General features: G+C 44.1%; 2 protein-coding genes across 2 annotated transcripts; both read right to left on the bottom strand.

Annotated features, from left to right (window-relative positions):
- Window positions 1-2476: 2476 nt before the first annotated feature.
- Window positions 2477-5016, bottom strand: LOC112070579 (protein Wnt-8a-like). Its single transcript, XM_024138002.2, has 6 exons — window positions 4890-5016; window positions 4747-4780; window positions 4280-4418; window positions 3715-3840; window positions 3469-3611; window positions 2477-3293 (listed from the first exon to the last, which is right to left on the bottom strand). The coding sequence occupies exons 1-6, from the start codon at window positions 4958-4960 to the stop codon at window positions 2736-2738; spliced, it is 1071 nt and encodes a 356-aa protein (XP_023993770.1). The 5' UTR covers window positions 4961-5016; the 3' UTR covers window positions 2477-2735.
- Window positions 5017-5384: 368 nt separating this feature from the next.
- Window positions 5385-11018, bottom strand: LOC112070580 (protein Wnt-8a-like). The gene is made up of 8 exons (XM_024138003.2): window positions 10465-11018; window positions 10261-10362; window positions 8030-8163; window positions 7860-7893; window positions 7476-7611; window positions 7147-7272; window positions 6769-6911; window positions 5385-6487 (listed from the first exon to the last, which is right to left on the bottom strand). The coding sequence occupies exons 2-8, from the start codon at window positions 10279-10281 to the stop codon at window positions 5912-5914; spliced, it is 1170 nt and encodes a 389-aa protein (XP_023993771.1). The 5' UTR covers window positions 10282-10362; window positions 10465-11018; the 3' UTR covers window positions 5385-5911.
- Window positions 11019-14742: the final 3724 nt, after the last annotated feature.

Below are 14742 nucleotides of genomic sequence, written 5' to 3' on the forward strand. Positions count from 1 at the left end.
GTCTCTCAATATGGTGGAGCCTGGAGGCTGGGGGGCAGCCTTTGTAGGACCCCCCATGGTATGTATTCATACCTAGACAGCCCTGCATGCCTGGGGGTTCATTGATCAGCCATCCCTCCTCTATCCCTCCTCTCTCACCTTAGTGTGATACCAGACACAGCAGTGGCTGCACGGTGGGCTGGCTATCTTGCCATCACAACAGTCTGCAGGCCTGTCCATGGAGCTAGAAATGCAGTAAAATAATATTCCAGGGCCTCCCGGGTGGCGCAGTGGTCTAAGCCACTGCATCGCACTGGGTTCGAGCCCAGGCTCTGTCGCAGCCGCCCGACCGGGAAGTCCATGGGGCGACGCACAATTGGCCTAGAGCCGTCCGGGTTAGGGAGGGTTTGGCTGGTAGGATATCCTTGTCTCATCGCGCACTAGCGACTCCTGTGGCGGGCCGGCGCAGTGCACGCTGACCAGGTCGCTAGGTGTACGGTGTTTCCTCCGACACATTGGTGCGGCTGGCTTCCGGGTTGGATGCGCGCTGTGTTAAGAAGCAGTGCGGCTTGGTTGGGTTGTGTTTTGGGAGCCATGGCTCTCGACCTTCGTCTCTCCCAAGCCGTACGGGAGTTGTAGCGATGAGACAAGACAGTAACACTAATAATTGGATACCACGAAATTGGGGTAATGTTTTATAATAAATAAATAAATAAATAGATATTCCAATTTAAATGCTATGATCCAAGTCGGCCACCATATGGAGTGTGAAAATATAATATGGGTTTAAAGCTACATTCATGTCATTATTTTCTATGCATTTGGTTTTCAAATTCAGGCAAATCAAATCAAACATGCTGATTAAGACATCAAATACAGGAAACAGGCTGATTTAGACATCAAATACAGGAAACAGCTGATTAAGACATCAAATAAAGGAAACAGGCTGATTAAGACATCAAATACAGAAACAGGCTGATAAGACATCAAATACAGGAAACAAGCTGATTAAGACATCAAATACAGGAAACGGCTGATTAAGACATCAAATACAGGAAACAAGCTGATTAAGACATCAAATACAGGAAACAGGCTGATTAAGACATCAAATACAGGAAACAAGCTGATTAAGACATCAAATACAGGAAACAGGCTGATTAAGACATCAAATACAGGAAACAAGCTGATTAAGACATCAAATACAGAAACAGGCTGATTAAGACATCAAATACAGGAAACAGGCTGATTAAGAACATCAAATAACAGGAAACAGGCTGATTTAGACATCAAATACAGGAAACAGGCTGATTAAGACATCAAATACAGAAACAGGCTGATTTAGACATCAAATACAAGGAAACAGAGTTTCCTGTATTTGATGTCTAAATCAGCCTGTTTCCTGTATTTGATGTCTTATTCAGCCCGTTTCCTGTATTTTATGTCTTTTTCATCCTGTTTCCTGTACTTGATGTGTTATTCACTCTCTGCCTCCCACCAGCCAGACCTCCCTCCCCTCTCTGTCCTTCTCTCATCCCTGAGGCAGACCCCTGGGTGGGGTAATATCCTTGCCATCAGTCACTGATCAGGGACCCAGTGGCAGGTTTATGGCATGTCCAGCAGAGAGGAAGAAATAGGGGAGGGGGGAGAGAATGAATGAGTGATCTACAGGGGAGAGGAGAGAGACAATGGAATAGTATTCTGCTCTGTTTCTCCTGGTAATGCTCTCTTTCAATCTCTCTGAAAACCGTTACATTTATCTTAGTGTCGCAAAAAATAGAGCGCATCATAGTCGTCAGTGCATGTTCATAGCCAATCAAAACAATATTCTTCCAATAATTTAGGTAAAATTGAAATGTTCCTGAAACACATGTTGCCGATAACTACCATCCAGTTTGTAGCATCTATCCAAAAGATGGAGTGCAGCTTTTAAGTGACGATTACTTCATCACACATTTGGCTAGGTTACGCAAAATGCTGCCACGCCATCTTTCATAAACGGCTACAATTAAATACATTGAGATGCATTCCTGCCCATAGTCTTGTCTTCACAATGTAGCGTTCCGCTTTGATTTATTGTGATGCAGTTGCATTGACTTTAAGTGTGACAACGTACACGGTCACAGCAGTGTCCCGGATTACCATGGCAAACACCTATAAACACACCGGTAAGGAGGTTTCCTTCAAAAGGCTTGATCCTCATTCCGATCCTTAAACATGCCATCGATACAACGTCCACATCAAAGCGCTGTTAAATCAACGCTGGAGCTGAGCCCTGGTGGAGGTGTGAACGGATACATGGTAACAAACCCYTTCTAGTGTATTCACCACTGCCTGCCTATTCTCCTATTATTTTACTGAGTGAATTTCGTGTTCGAATTTGTTTTGCAGAAGGATAAAATGCAGTCATTGAGCAAAAATACATTTTCTTAACTGTTTATTCATCAGAAGATGTGTATGTAGTCCCATAAATAATAATTGAGAAGCAAAAACAACGAAGTATATTTTATATTTGTTTATTAAATATTTCCAATGAGTCACATACATAAATATATAATTTACATCCATATAGGCCTACAATAAGACAAACGTGGGTGGGTGACGGGGGAAGTGCAGAACAACATTTCACATAATCACGGAGTGGAGGACAGTCTTTGTGAATAAAGATAGATTTGAAATAAGCTGACAAAACTCATGATTTAACATTTGCCATCATAATAGTTTGCATAGAATAAAGCCACAGGCCTCCCTCTTTTCATTCATTTAGGTCCTCGGTATCTCCTTCTGTAGTTGTGTCCGTGGCCTCCCTCTCTTCTGGCACACACGTGTTTGACCATCACTTGAGAGCAGTTCTCACACTTGACCGTGCAGCACCATTGGAACTTACAGTTACAGCTGCTGACTATCTCTGTCCGCCTCTCCTCCACCCCCAGGCCGCACTCATGGCACAGTCGGCGGCAGCTCCTCTTCTCCCACTGGTTCAAGCCCTCGCCGTGCTGCAGGCACTCCCTGCCCTCAGTACCGTGAAGGCCCAGGCTGGCGTTCTGACTGCAGTAGTCTGGAGATTCCTCCAGGTAAATGAGCTCCGTTCGGGCGATGCTGCTGAACGCGTCCGCAATGGCGCCCCTGTTGTCGGCGCTGTTCCCCGACCTCATCCGCCTCTTGTCCATTTCCAGTTTCTGCGCCTGGTCGTGTTTGATTTTGAGGTAGTTGCCGATGTCTCTGAAGTCAGACAACTGCATCCAGCAGGTCTGAACGGAGCAACTCTCAGACATACCGTGGCACCTGCAGATGCGCTTCATGGTGGCCTTCACCGCCTGATCAACAGACACAGAGAAAAGGGGGTTATAGTTGGTATTAACTCAAATGTGATTGAATTGAAGCACACAACCAATACGTCACAACATGGCCAATTAATGTGTAATAACAAGATTAACCAATGCGTCAACCCATGCGTAATGCCATAGCTTTCCATGGAGCGAAATAACTCACCATTCTACCSGCCTCGTTGTTATGAAGGTTGACAGCCGCCCGTGAGTCCTGGCCAGTCTCAAGCGCGTCCACGTACTGTTTTGACATCCTTTCCCCAAAGTCCAAGTTATCACTGCAGCCGCCCCACAACCACCCACGCCCCCCTGGGGACAGGAGACAAGCAAAAACATGAGTACGGGCACACATAGCAGGATGCAAGAATATTATCACCTTCTTCCGGTCTACTCTCTCATTGTTGTGTGTTACCGATTTGACCATTTCTCGAGCCGTCACAGCCGCAGTTGTCCAGGTCCCCGAGACTACAGTTGCGGGTCAGTGTGTACATGACACCTGCTGCGCTGATCGCGTGCACGAAAGAGGTCTCACTTGTGGCTACAGAAACAGACATCAAACGTATAAATATGTATTCAAATATTTCACAATGTCAGGTAAATATCAAATCATGTTTATGCATTATGTAGCCAAAGCCTCGAACACACCTACAACGTCATTGTATAAAATGGTACTCCGCATAATCTGGATATGTGTGCAACAAAAGTTCAACATTCACCCTCTGCTACCATTTCTGTCAAGCCATCTACGCATACGTTCGATTTATCCAACGTATGCACGACACAGAACGCACTGCAACTGTCTCTGCAACGCAATGCTGCAAGGCAAACGCAGCGTTCCATTGGAAATGAATGGACTTCTGGTGAACCAAAACGCATAACGCATTGTAGGTGTGATCAAGGCGTTAGGGCTTCTCAACTCGCATACATATGACATTTTATGCATTAGATTTGACGTATTGGGTATCAAAGCTCTGTACCGCTGCGAAGGCCTTTATGAGTTGACAGTTGGAGCGCACTCTCCGGGCAGTTCCACCTGTCCCAAGCAAACTGGTGTTTACATTCCTGGATCCCGCTCTGCGCGCCCACTTGCACGCTACTAGCATACGTCAGATAGGCCTGGAGATAAGAGGGAGAGAGCATGTTAAATCCACTATTGAATATCCTCAAAACGAAAAAAAACGAATCATCCAAGTGACATTTGGATGAGATTAATCATTTCCTGTTACTTTTGAATACCCATTGAGTTGTGATGAAAATGCTATTAAAGTAAGCTATGCATTCGTCTATCATTACGCACTACTGAAACGATCCTATTGAAAGACCATCAATGTTTCGTGCACTCATGATGCCATGAGTACCTTTTGGTAATCTTTGCATAATAGTTTGGAGCACTTGTTTTCCCTAAGATTACTTATAAAGCAAACAATTCGAATACAAATCTTACCTTGGGTCCAGTCATAAGAAAATTGTTCACGGCCCTGAAAGAACAAAGCAAATATAGTCTGAAACAACCTTTTAAAACCAAGACACTAGCTAAATGAAAACTAAAAACGTTATAAATAAAATGTTCTAGAAGTGGGGTCTTACCAGGCATGTCCAAGAAGAGTTTTGTGGAGAAGGAAAAGCACCAGGAGCCAAAGGAACGAACAGAAGACCATTATTAGTGTTTTTACCTCCGACACTAAGGGAGAGATCTGGGAATGTGATGAAGACACGCAGCTTTCGCCTTTTAATTTAAGAGAACGAATCAGAAACAAATGGGAACCTTGTTCTTTGTCTCCGGGTTCCGAGGACGCTGATTGGACAATGGCCACATAAATAAGACTGGAGGAAAGGCCTATTGAGAACTTCAAAGGGTGTCAGGACAAGACAGTTTATTTTCTTCCCTCAGGCGATGACACCAGCGGCCAGATTAATTACATGATCCCAGCCTCCCGTGGAGACCTCGCCCTCAACACCACCAATAAACAAAAACAGACTGCCGAATCAGAATATTAAAAGCGACAAACTTCGTCGGCACAGGAAGTAAACTCAGAACAGGACTCGAAATAAGATTAAAATATTTAATATGCAATTCCCTGTACAAAAATAAAAACATGTGATAATGACACTTAAAACAATGTCATAATTGATATCAAAAAGGACACACCGAATGTACGCATAGGCCTCTAACCCATTTAGACAACCATATTTCTCCGTATACACCCCCAAAGTGACAAGTAAACTTAAACGTGCATGAACAAAATAACATTGTGATGATAAATACACATTTATCAAAGGAATATATATATTTTTAGAACATATCACATATCTATTCGATTGTCAAAATGTTAGAGCCTATAAAGTGCATTTTTAATAAGGGACAAAAGTGGAAATAGTTTGTCACCCGATGTGGGATGGATGAGAATATATGTTGATCATTAACAAGTTACAGGAGAAATCACGTGTAAAATGTTTGGGTAACAACATACAAGACATACAATCTCAGACAGATGAACATGGATAAAATGAACTGTAATAAAACATGTTTAAATAGCGAATATTAAAATAAACTGTCCCCTTCATAGTTATCCTCAAGTATAGATAACCACAGTCTGTGCAGGCGCAAGTCAACTGCGCTGCACGCGGGGCCTTCTCCCACTTTTCCTTGTGCTGTTCTGAGGCCTGCGCACTCTCTCCCTGCGCGCGCAGTAGTATTTGGTCACGACCTGCGTGCACCGCTCGCACTTGACCGTGCAGCACCAGTGAAATTTACAGTTACAGCTGCTGACTATCTCAATCCGCCTCTCCTCGACCCTCAGGCCGCACTCATGGCACAGCCGGCGGCAGCTCTTCCTCTCCCACTGGGAGAGGTTATTTTCCCCCTGCAGGCACTCCCTCCCCTCGGTTCCCTGGAGCCCCAGGCTCTTGTTCTTGGTACAGTAGTCTGGAGATTCCTCCAGGTAAATGAGCTCCGTCCGGGCGATGCTGCTGAACACGTCCGCGATGGCGCCCCTGTTGTCGGCGCTGTTCCCCGACCTCATCCGCCTCTTGTCCATCTCCAGTTTCTGCGCCTGGTCGTGTTTGACTTTGAGGTAGTTGCCGATGTCTCTGAAGTCAGACAGCTGCATCCAGCAGGTCTGAACGGAGCAGCTCCCGGAGACGCCGTGGCACTTACAGGCTCGCTTCATGGTCGCCTTGATCGCCTAGAGAGAGAGCTTCAGTAAGTTATGGATTCAATAATATCGCACAACAGTTCATTTGTAAGTTTATGTTCGATCTGATAGGCTAAAAATAACGAAAAATTCAAATCCAAATGATAACCAAAATAGTTATCCAGTCCAAACAGATGACTTTGGCCCGCAAATGTACAAAACATTCCAATGAAATAACAATTTACACGAACAGTATACACATATAGGCCTACCAACGGCAGTATAGCCTGTATGAGACCGGCAGTATAGCCTGTATGAGATCTGTCACTCACCAGTCTACCGGCTTCATTGTTGTGCAGGTTTACAGCTGCGCGCGAGTCGTGCCCGTTCTCCAGCGCATCCACGAACTGTTTGGACATCTTCTCCCCAAATTTCACATTATCACTGCAGCCCCCCCAAATCCAGCCCCTACCCCCTGGAGAGAGACAAGACAGGGTTAGTCTATGTAATTATGTCCATGTCCAAATATTACTGCCCTTATTTCTGTCAAATTTCAGTGTTGTCTTCTGTGCGCCCATTTTTGGTTCTGTGCGTAATGGTGTAAATGTGCACAATTCTGTTATTTGAGCATATAATACATGGTCACATGATTCAAATAGGTTGCTACACTCAATGTTATAAAGTCAGATGGTAATGGTATATAAACTCACCTATCTGCCCAATATTGGAGTCATCACATCCACAGTTATCAAAGTCCCCCATACTACAGTTCTTGGTGAGAGTGTACATCACCCCCGCAGCACTGATGGCATGGACGAAAGACGTCTCTCTTGTGGCTGGAATTTAAAGAGATCATGGTTGTCAATGTTATGGTTAAAGGTAACACATATGACATTGGTAAATATTAGACGCTTGTAAATTGCTATGCGTAATTTCCTCAGACATACTCACTACAAGCCTAGTCTATTTTCCATTGGAAAACATTTATTTCGAGGGATTAGGTAGCCTATAGCACGCTGCCTCGTAAATATATTCTCACCACTGCGCAGTCCATGAGTTGATAGTTGGAGCGCGCTCTCGGGGCAGTTCCACCTGTCCCAAGCGAACTGGTGTTTGCATTCCTGAATCCCGCTCTGTGCGCCCACCTGCACGCTACTGGCATACGTCAGATAGGCCTGGAGGGGCACACGGATACAGAGACAGAGTAAATCACAGGTTCTCGTTCGTTATCAGGATTGAACCAGACATTTAATGTTATGCGTTTTCCAACTTGGCCTCCGTGTTTGAGCTATTCATTTGTTGTTATTAGAAAACACATTCCCCGTTAAGTTACAGCGAAAACATTTGCAACGTAAACCGTAAGGGCTATTTTAACCAAGCAGTCTAAGTGCACGAGCCCAAAAAGTAAATAAAGATCCGTTACCTTTGGTCCAGTCATCAGGAAGTTATTCACCGACCTATGGAAAACAGAAAGCAAACCCAGTCAAGACATGGTAATTGTGCCATCGTGTAAACTGATTTCCCCCCCATTGCTAATACAACTGATCATGGCAGAACTGTTGAAATGCCAACGACAACAGGTAAACAACCTACCATGCTGTAGCGTACAGAACATGACTACACATGGACAGGACCAGTGATGTCAGCAGCTTGCACGGTCCCATGGCAGCTAATGCGCCTTCTGCGTCCAAATCAACGGCTTCCGTGGAGTATCCCAAGCGTAAATACTGAGGCGGGTGGTCAGAGAAAGAGAGAGAAAGAGTAGGCTAGATGCAACTGAGCTCTGTGACTGGATCGTAAAGACATTTATAGTGTCGTTGTGTTTGATTGACAGATTTGTTCTGTTGGTAACGTTTCACTGTGAAAATGCGCCAACCATGTCATTGAATGCCGTGTTCTATAGACACATAGGAAACACGTCTGTGCATAACTGCACTTCAAAGCTTCCGCACAGACACAGTTTTAACAGCCCCCCCATCCATCCATTCCATTTCCCAGAGGTCACTCTTTATATACTTTTCCCACGAATAAGTGTATCAAGTGCTAAATTGCAGAGTTTATTATTCATATTATTATTAGTGGTGGTGGTAGCATGATTAGTATTAAATTGTGTTCGGATCTATAGGCCTACAATACACATTCAATTAGGACGTGTAGCCTAAACGTGCAGCCATTTCTGGATGTGAAATGGGCCCTCGCATGGATACATATCCCAAGTGGATACCTATAGGAACATACACATGTTCCTATAGGTATACACTTGGCTCTCCAGGGTAGGCTTATTCTCTATACCAATTTATTAAATGTCATAATATTACATCATATATTACTTTAGAAAAAATAGATAGTATTTATAATCAGACTGAATGTGTGTGTGTCCCCTATACTGACTTCATGCCCTAGTGACCTGGTAGGAGCTCTGTTCTTGGGGAACTAAACTTATGGCGATTGGGGGGGGGGGGGGGGGGGGCTGGGTAACTACAGTGTCAATAATTCATTCAGCCCCGTTCGCTAAGAGTCATGTAAATAAAGCCTAACACATCGGCGACATCGGCACCGCCGCGATAAGATAATAGCCGATTCCATGGGAAGAGTCGGTGTGAAAATAGTCTGGAATCTAAGGAGAGGATGGGAATGTGAAAATAGTCTGGAATCTAAGGAGAGGATGGGGACGTGAAAATAGTCTGGAATCTAAGGAGAGGATGGGGATGTGAAAATAGTCTGGAATCTAAGGAGAGGATGGGGATGTGAAAATAAACGAGTAATAATGTAGGCAATCTGTAAGAAATGCAATATTGTTGACAATACCCTATATTTTAAATAGCCTAGGCCTAATGTTGAAACCAAAAAATATTAATTTCAATCCTCTAGATTAAACATATGTTAACAAATTTGGCACAAGTGTCCCGTGTGGCTCAGTTGGTAGAGCATGGCGCTTGCAACGCCAGGGTTGTGGGTTCATTCCCCACGGGGGGACCAGGATGAATATGTATGAACTTTCCAATTTGTAAGTCGCTCTGGATAAGAGCGTCTGCTAAATGACTTAAATGTAAATGTAAGTGTCTTCTGAATGATGGGTAAACTTGATATTCACTGACATGATTTGATGCAGTTGTCTTATTTCAAATCACCCGTCATCATCTGCCAGTTTCTGTTAGGCCTAATTCACATTCATATCTGATTTCATATGAGAAAGGTTAGCCTAACTTGTGATCCCTATTGATTACCATTGGCCTAGTTTATAGTTTCCATTTCAATCAGATCGCTGGGGCATGTTAAATCCTCTATAAACCACTCAAAATCCCCTAAAACAACTTCTCACTCCAYGGTCAGACAATAGCCAAGTCCTTGTAGGACAATAGAGGCGCGAGCAGGTGACGATAATCCGCACTAATTAGATTTCGGCCACTTGACTGTTCCACTGCAGCTGAAAGTTACATTTCCCACACCTAGCAGATGAAAATAAAAGGAGATTAAACGATGATCTTTGATGGCTGATCTCAACACATTTCTGTCTAACAAATAGGCTTTGCCGCTACTGGCTTTATGGGGTCATAACAACCTGTAAAACAATAGTCCATCAACCTGGGCGTTATTTTACATAGATGCTACAAGCCTATATAAACATCGAAACTTAATCAAAAACACAAGCAGAAGCTCATTGCGAAATAAACCAATCAATATTGATCGTGAATGAATCAATATGCTATTTAAATTCATTACAAGTTGATGAATCATCCCTACAACTCTAAAGAAACATCACATATTGATCATTTAAAATGATATCAAATAAGTAAGCTAATATAGCCTAGTAATGTGCTCACCTTTCGGCACAGGTATTCCATGTTCTCTTCCTCTCAGGACTAACTCAGGTGTTGCTGATGATCAGCGTCAGTGTGGATGGCTCTCAGAGACAGACATACAGGCTTTACATTGATTGCATACAAACARGAATAGAAAATATTAGTAGTGGACATGGGGGATTTCTGGGGCTAATATACAATACACTATTAATTTTTTTATTTTACCTTTATTTTACTAGGCAAGTCGGTTAAGAACAAATTCTTATTTTCAATGACGGCCTAGGAACAGTGGGTTAACTGCATGTTCAGGGGCAATACACTACAGCCAGTACACGTTGATTGAGTGATGTGTATTATCCAACGGACTGGTCCAAAGCACTGGACATCGACCCGCATCCCAGATTAAGATAAACATGTAAAACGCGTTTTAATTAAATTGTTCTAACTGACGTTTCAGACTCATTAGGCGCATCCATGGTGTGCTGATTGGCGATTTACGCAGCTGTTATTCACCTCAAATTGACTAGGCTAGGCTATATTTACGGTGCAGGGTGTGATAAGCGGAGTCATAAAACTGATAAAGGGAGCTGGAGGTGAGAGGCTAGACGTGCCATTACTGGCGACGCCAGCGACCCATGTGCCTCCATCAGAACAGCGATAGCACGGCAGATAGTTCAAAAGAAAGCATACCTCACAAACTATTACACATGAGCCAGGGGTGACCCTAGCCTTTTGGGTGCCCTAAGCACGACTTGGTTGGGGGGGCCCCACACCTACATCTTAACAGACAATTAGGGTTAAGTGCCCTGCTCAAGGTTACATCAACATATTATTCACCTAGTCAGCTCAGGGACTCAAACCAGCAACCTTTTGGTTACTGGCACAACATTCCGCTAGGTGACCTGCCACCCATAGGGCATTGGTTAAAAGTAGTGCACTTAAAACATTTTAGTGGCCTCCCTCTTGACAGTGGAGATTAACATTTAAGTTTTAAAGTCCATTTCCTCCAATTCTACACATTTTTCCATGGGAAAGACAGTTTAAGCTAATTTCCTGCCAGTCTACACATTTCTTAAGGATTTATGCCATGTTTATATGATCTGAGTGAGAATGACTAACAAAATCAATGGGGGCCCCCTTGAGGTCAGGGCCCCTGGGCACAGTCAGTATTCGGTCGTGATTACTACAAGTTTAGATAGATTGGTAGTTAGTCTAGCCAACTAACAATTGTTAGCTGACATGGCTAATTGAATGACTATCAGTGACAGACATAAGTGACAGACATAACAAGAGAACAACTAATGATGCACATCTACAGCTGGGCGACATGGCCAAAATATATCACGGCATTTAAAAAAAAGGACGGTATAACAGTATTTTAAACTATATTTATTTTTTTGATTAATAAAAGTTCTACATTTGCTTTATGAGTAATGTGACYCKAGGGTGGCAACACATACATTCTAAGTGATTTCAATGGGTCTTTCTAAATTCTGATTGGTTTATACTGTTCAATTCAACTTCAACCTAAAATGATTTCCTGCATTTCCATCAATTTCTGCATTTCCTGCACTCATTTGAGATCATTTGTATTTTTAAGTTATTGTGACAGGGTAGGAACCAAGGTGTTTCCTAGGGGACCCTATAATCTTTGGCTACATTGAATGTTTTCTCTTAGCTACTTCATGTAGCTAACATATTCATGCTTTGCATGTTCCTCTTTGATTTAGAAAATACTGTTGCACAAACAACATGCTGATTTAGGTCTACACCATCACTGGCATTATCAGGTTGTAAAGTTAATTATGTTTTCTCTGACTCAGTATGCTTATTAGCTAGCTAGTAAGCTAACTAGCTATTAGCATTAGTGACTAACAAGTTTTAGGCCCAACTTGCTAAGAAAAGACAAACTAGCTGTTTGCAGATGTAAGAAACACAAACTAATATTGTAGTTATAGAACACTAGTGGGATTTATATTAAGAAACAAAGTGAAAATGGCATCGTTGTCATCAACGTTGTTGCATGTGCTGCATTGCCCATGCAGACTGAATACAAGTGTCTTATGGTCAAGCAACAACAAATACGCTCCTTGAGTGATGGGGGTGGGGCTCGGTCTGTGTGGAAGGTGTCAAGGAGAGAGAGCCGAGAGAGATGACTGATGTAGTGAAGTTGACTATAAAAATGAACGTTACACGTATCACGTTAAACAAACCAAACATTCAAATACCGTTACAGAAGGTAAAGTAAAAACCCAAACCGGTCCGTGCATCATTACCGGTATATCGTAAAATACGATATAACGCACAGCCCTATGCACAACCACATTTTGAAAAGCACCTGGTGTATTCTACTATTCTAACGCTCAATAGTAAATTGAGACCCTGACTGAGTTCCTACATTTTTTAAAACATCACTTGATCAGGGGACCCCTAGCAGCTGGGGGTCCCCTGATCAAGTGATGTTTTAAAAAATGTTTTAAAAAATCAGCTAAGCGACCGCTTATGTCATATATGCCTGGAACCAGCCCTGCATTAAAACAATACAATAAGATCTGAATGAGAGTCATAGTAACTCGTTATCAATGATACCAGTCTACCTTACAGGTGTGTGTATACCAAGAAGTATACGGGCAATAMATTTATCTCTGATTGTTGGACTGAGTTTTTGACCTGGTTTTCAATACTACAGTGATATCAGGCTTGTAAATGTATTAATTATGATTCATGAAATGTCTAAACTGTAGGTGTGAATGTGCTGATTTCACTTCTCGCCCAGGCAAAACTGTCTGCAAAAACCCACTATTGCCATGATAATTCCATCCACTCAAGAATCATGTATTATTTCATTTATTGTATTGGTAGCCTAATTTTGTATATATGTTCTCTATTTGTCTAATGCACTATATATTCTCAGTAGGGACTGTCCATACCCCCTTCGASACTACTATATTATTCTCAAACATCATTAATCGTCAGAGAAAGTCAGACTCAAATCTGTTGTTTTCTATTACACCCTTTAGTCTTTATTTCATAAAGAAAAGTAAAAAGTGAATTATGAAAACACCTCCACAATCCCCCCGCCTTCCTCTCCCCGACCTCTCTTAGCCTGGATGCCTGACTTGGTCTTGGGGTGGGGTGAGGTAGGGCTGAGGTGGGGCTGAGGTAGGGCTGGGATGGGGCTGAGGTAGGGCTGAGGTAGGGCTGAGATGGGGCTGAACTAGGGCTGGGATGGGGCCTGAACTAGGGCTGGGATGGGGCTGAACTAGGGCTGGGATGGGGCTGAACTAGGGCTGGGATGGGGCTGAGGTAGGGCTGGGATGGGGCTGAACTAGGGCTGGGATGGGGCTGAACTAGGCTGGGATGGGGCTGAGGTAGGGCTGAGATGGGGCTGAACTAGGGCTGGGATGGGGCTGAACTAGGGCTGGGATGGGGCTGAACTAGGGCTGGGATGGGCTGAGGTAGGGCTGGGATGGGGCTGAACTAGGGCTGGGATGGAGCTGAACTAGGGCTGGGATGGGGCTGAGGTAGAGCTGGAGGATGGGGCGCTGAGGTAGGGCTGGGATGGGGCTGAACTAGGGCTGGGATGGGCTGAACTAGGGCTGGGATGGGCCTGAGGTAGGGCTGGGCTATGAAAGGGGCCATGCTAGCCAGGAGTGCATTTTAATATGTGGAACAGTGCTGAGACTCAGGAGGAGACAAGACGGCAAGGATGCAGAGATTAGAGGAATAGGAAGAGAGAGAGAGAGAGAGAGAGAGAGAGAGAGAGAGAGAGAGAGAGAGAGAGAGAGAGAGAGAGAGAGAGAGAAGAGAGAGAGAGAGAGAGAGAGAGAGAGAGGAGAGAGGAGAGAGAGAGAGACTGCAGAGAAGAGAGAGAGAGAACGCTGAGAGAGAGAGAGAAGAGAGGAGAGAGAGAGCAGGGTAGACAGATAGGCAGAATGGCTGGTGTCATGTTGGAGGCAGAATAGCTGGTGTCATGCTAGAGGCAGAATGGCTGGTGTCATGCTGGAGGAGAGGCTGGTGGTCATGGTGGAGGCAGAATGGCTGGTGTCATGCTAGAGGCAGAATGGCTGGTGTCATGTTGGAGGCAGAATGGCTGGTGTCATGCTAGAGGCAGAATGGCTGATGTCATGTTGGAGGCAGAATGGCTGGTGTCATGCTCTATAGCGTGTGTGTAAGTGTAACTGATGTGAAATGGCTATCTAGTTAGCGGTGGTGCGCGCTAATAGCCTTTCAAACGGACGTCACTCGCTTTGAGACTTGAAGTAGTGGTTCCCCTTGCTCTGCAAGGGCCGCGGCTTTTGTGGAGCGATGGGTAACGATGCTTCGTGGGTGACTGTTGTTGATGTGTGCAGAGGGTCCCTGGTTCGCGCCCGGGTATGGGCGAGGGACGGACGTAAAGTTATACTGTTACATTGGTGCCGTGACCCGGATCACTGGTTGCTGCGGAAAAGGAGGAGGTCGAAAGGGGGGTGAGTGTAACGGATGTGAAATGGCTAGCTAGTT

Source organism: Salvelinus sp. IW2-2015, unplaced genomic scaffold (assembly GCF_002910315.2).
Source record: "Salvelinus sp. IW2-2015 unplaced genomic scaffold, ASM291031v2 Un_scaffold1371, whole genome shotgun sequence".
Taxonomy (NCBI): domain Eukaryota; kingdom Metazoa; phylum Chordata; class Actinopteri; order Salmoniformes; family Salmonidae; genus Salvelinus; species Salvelinus sp. IW2-2015.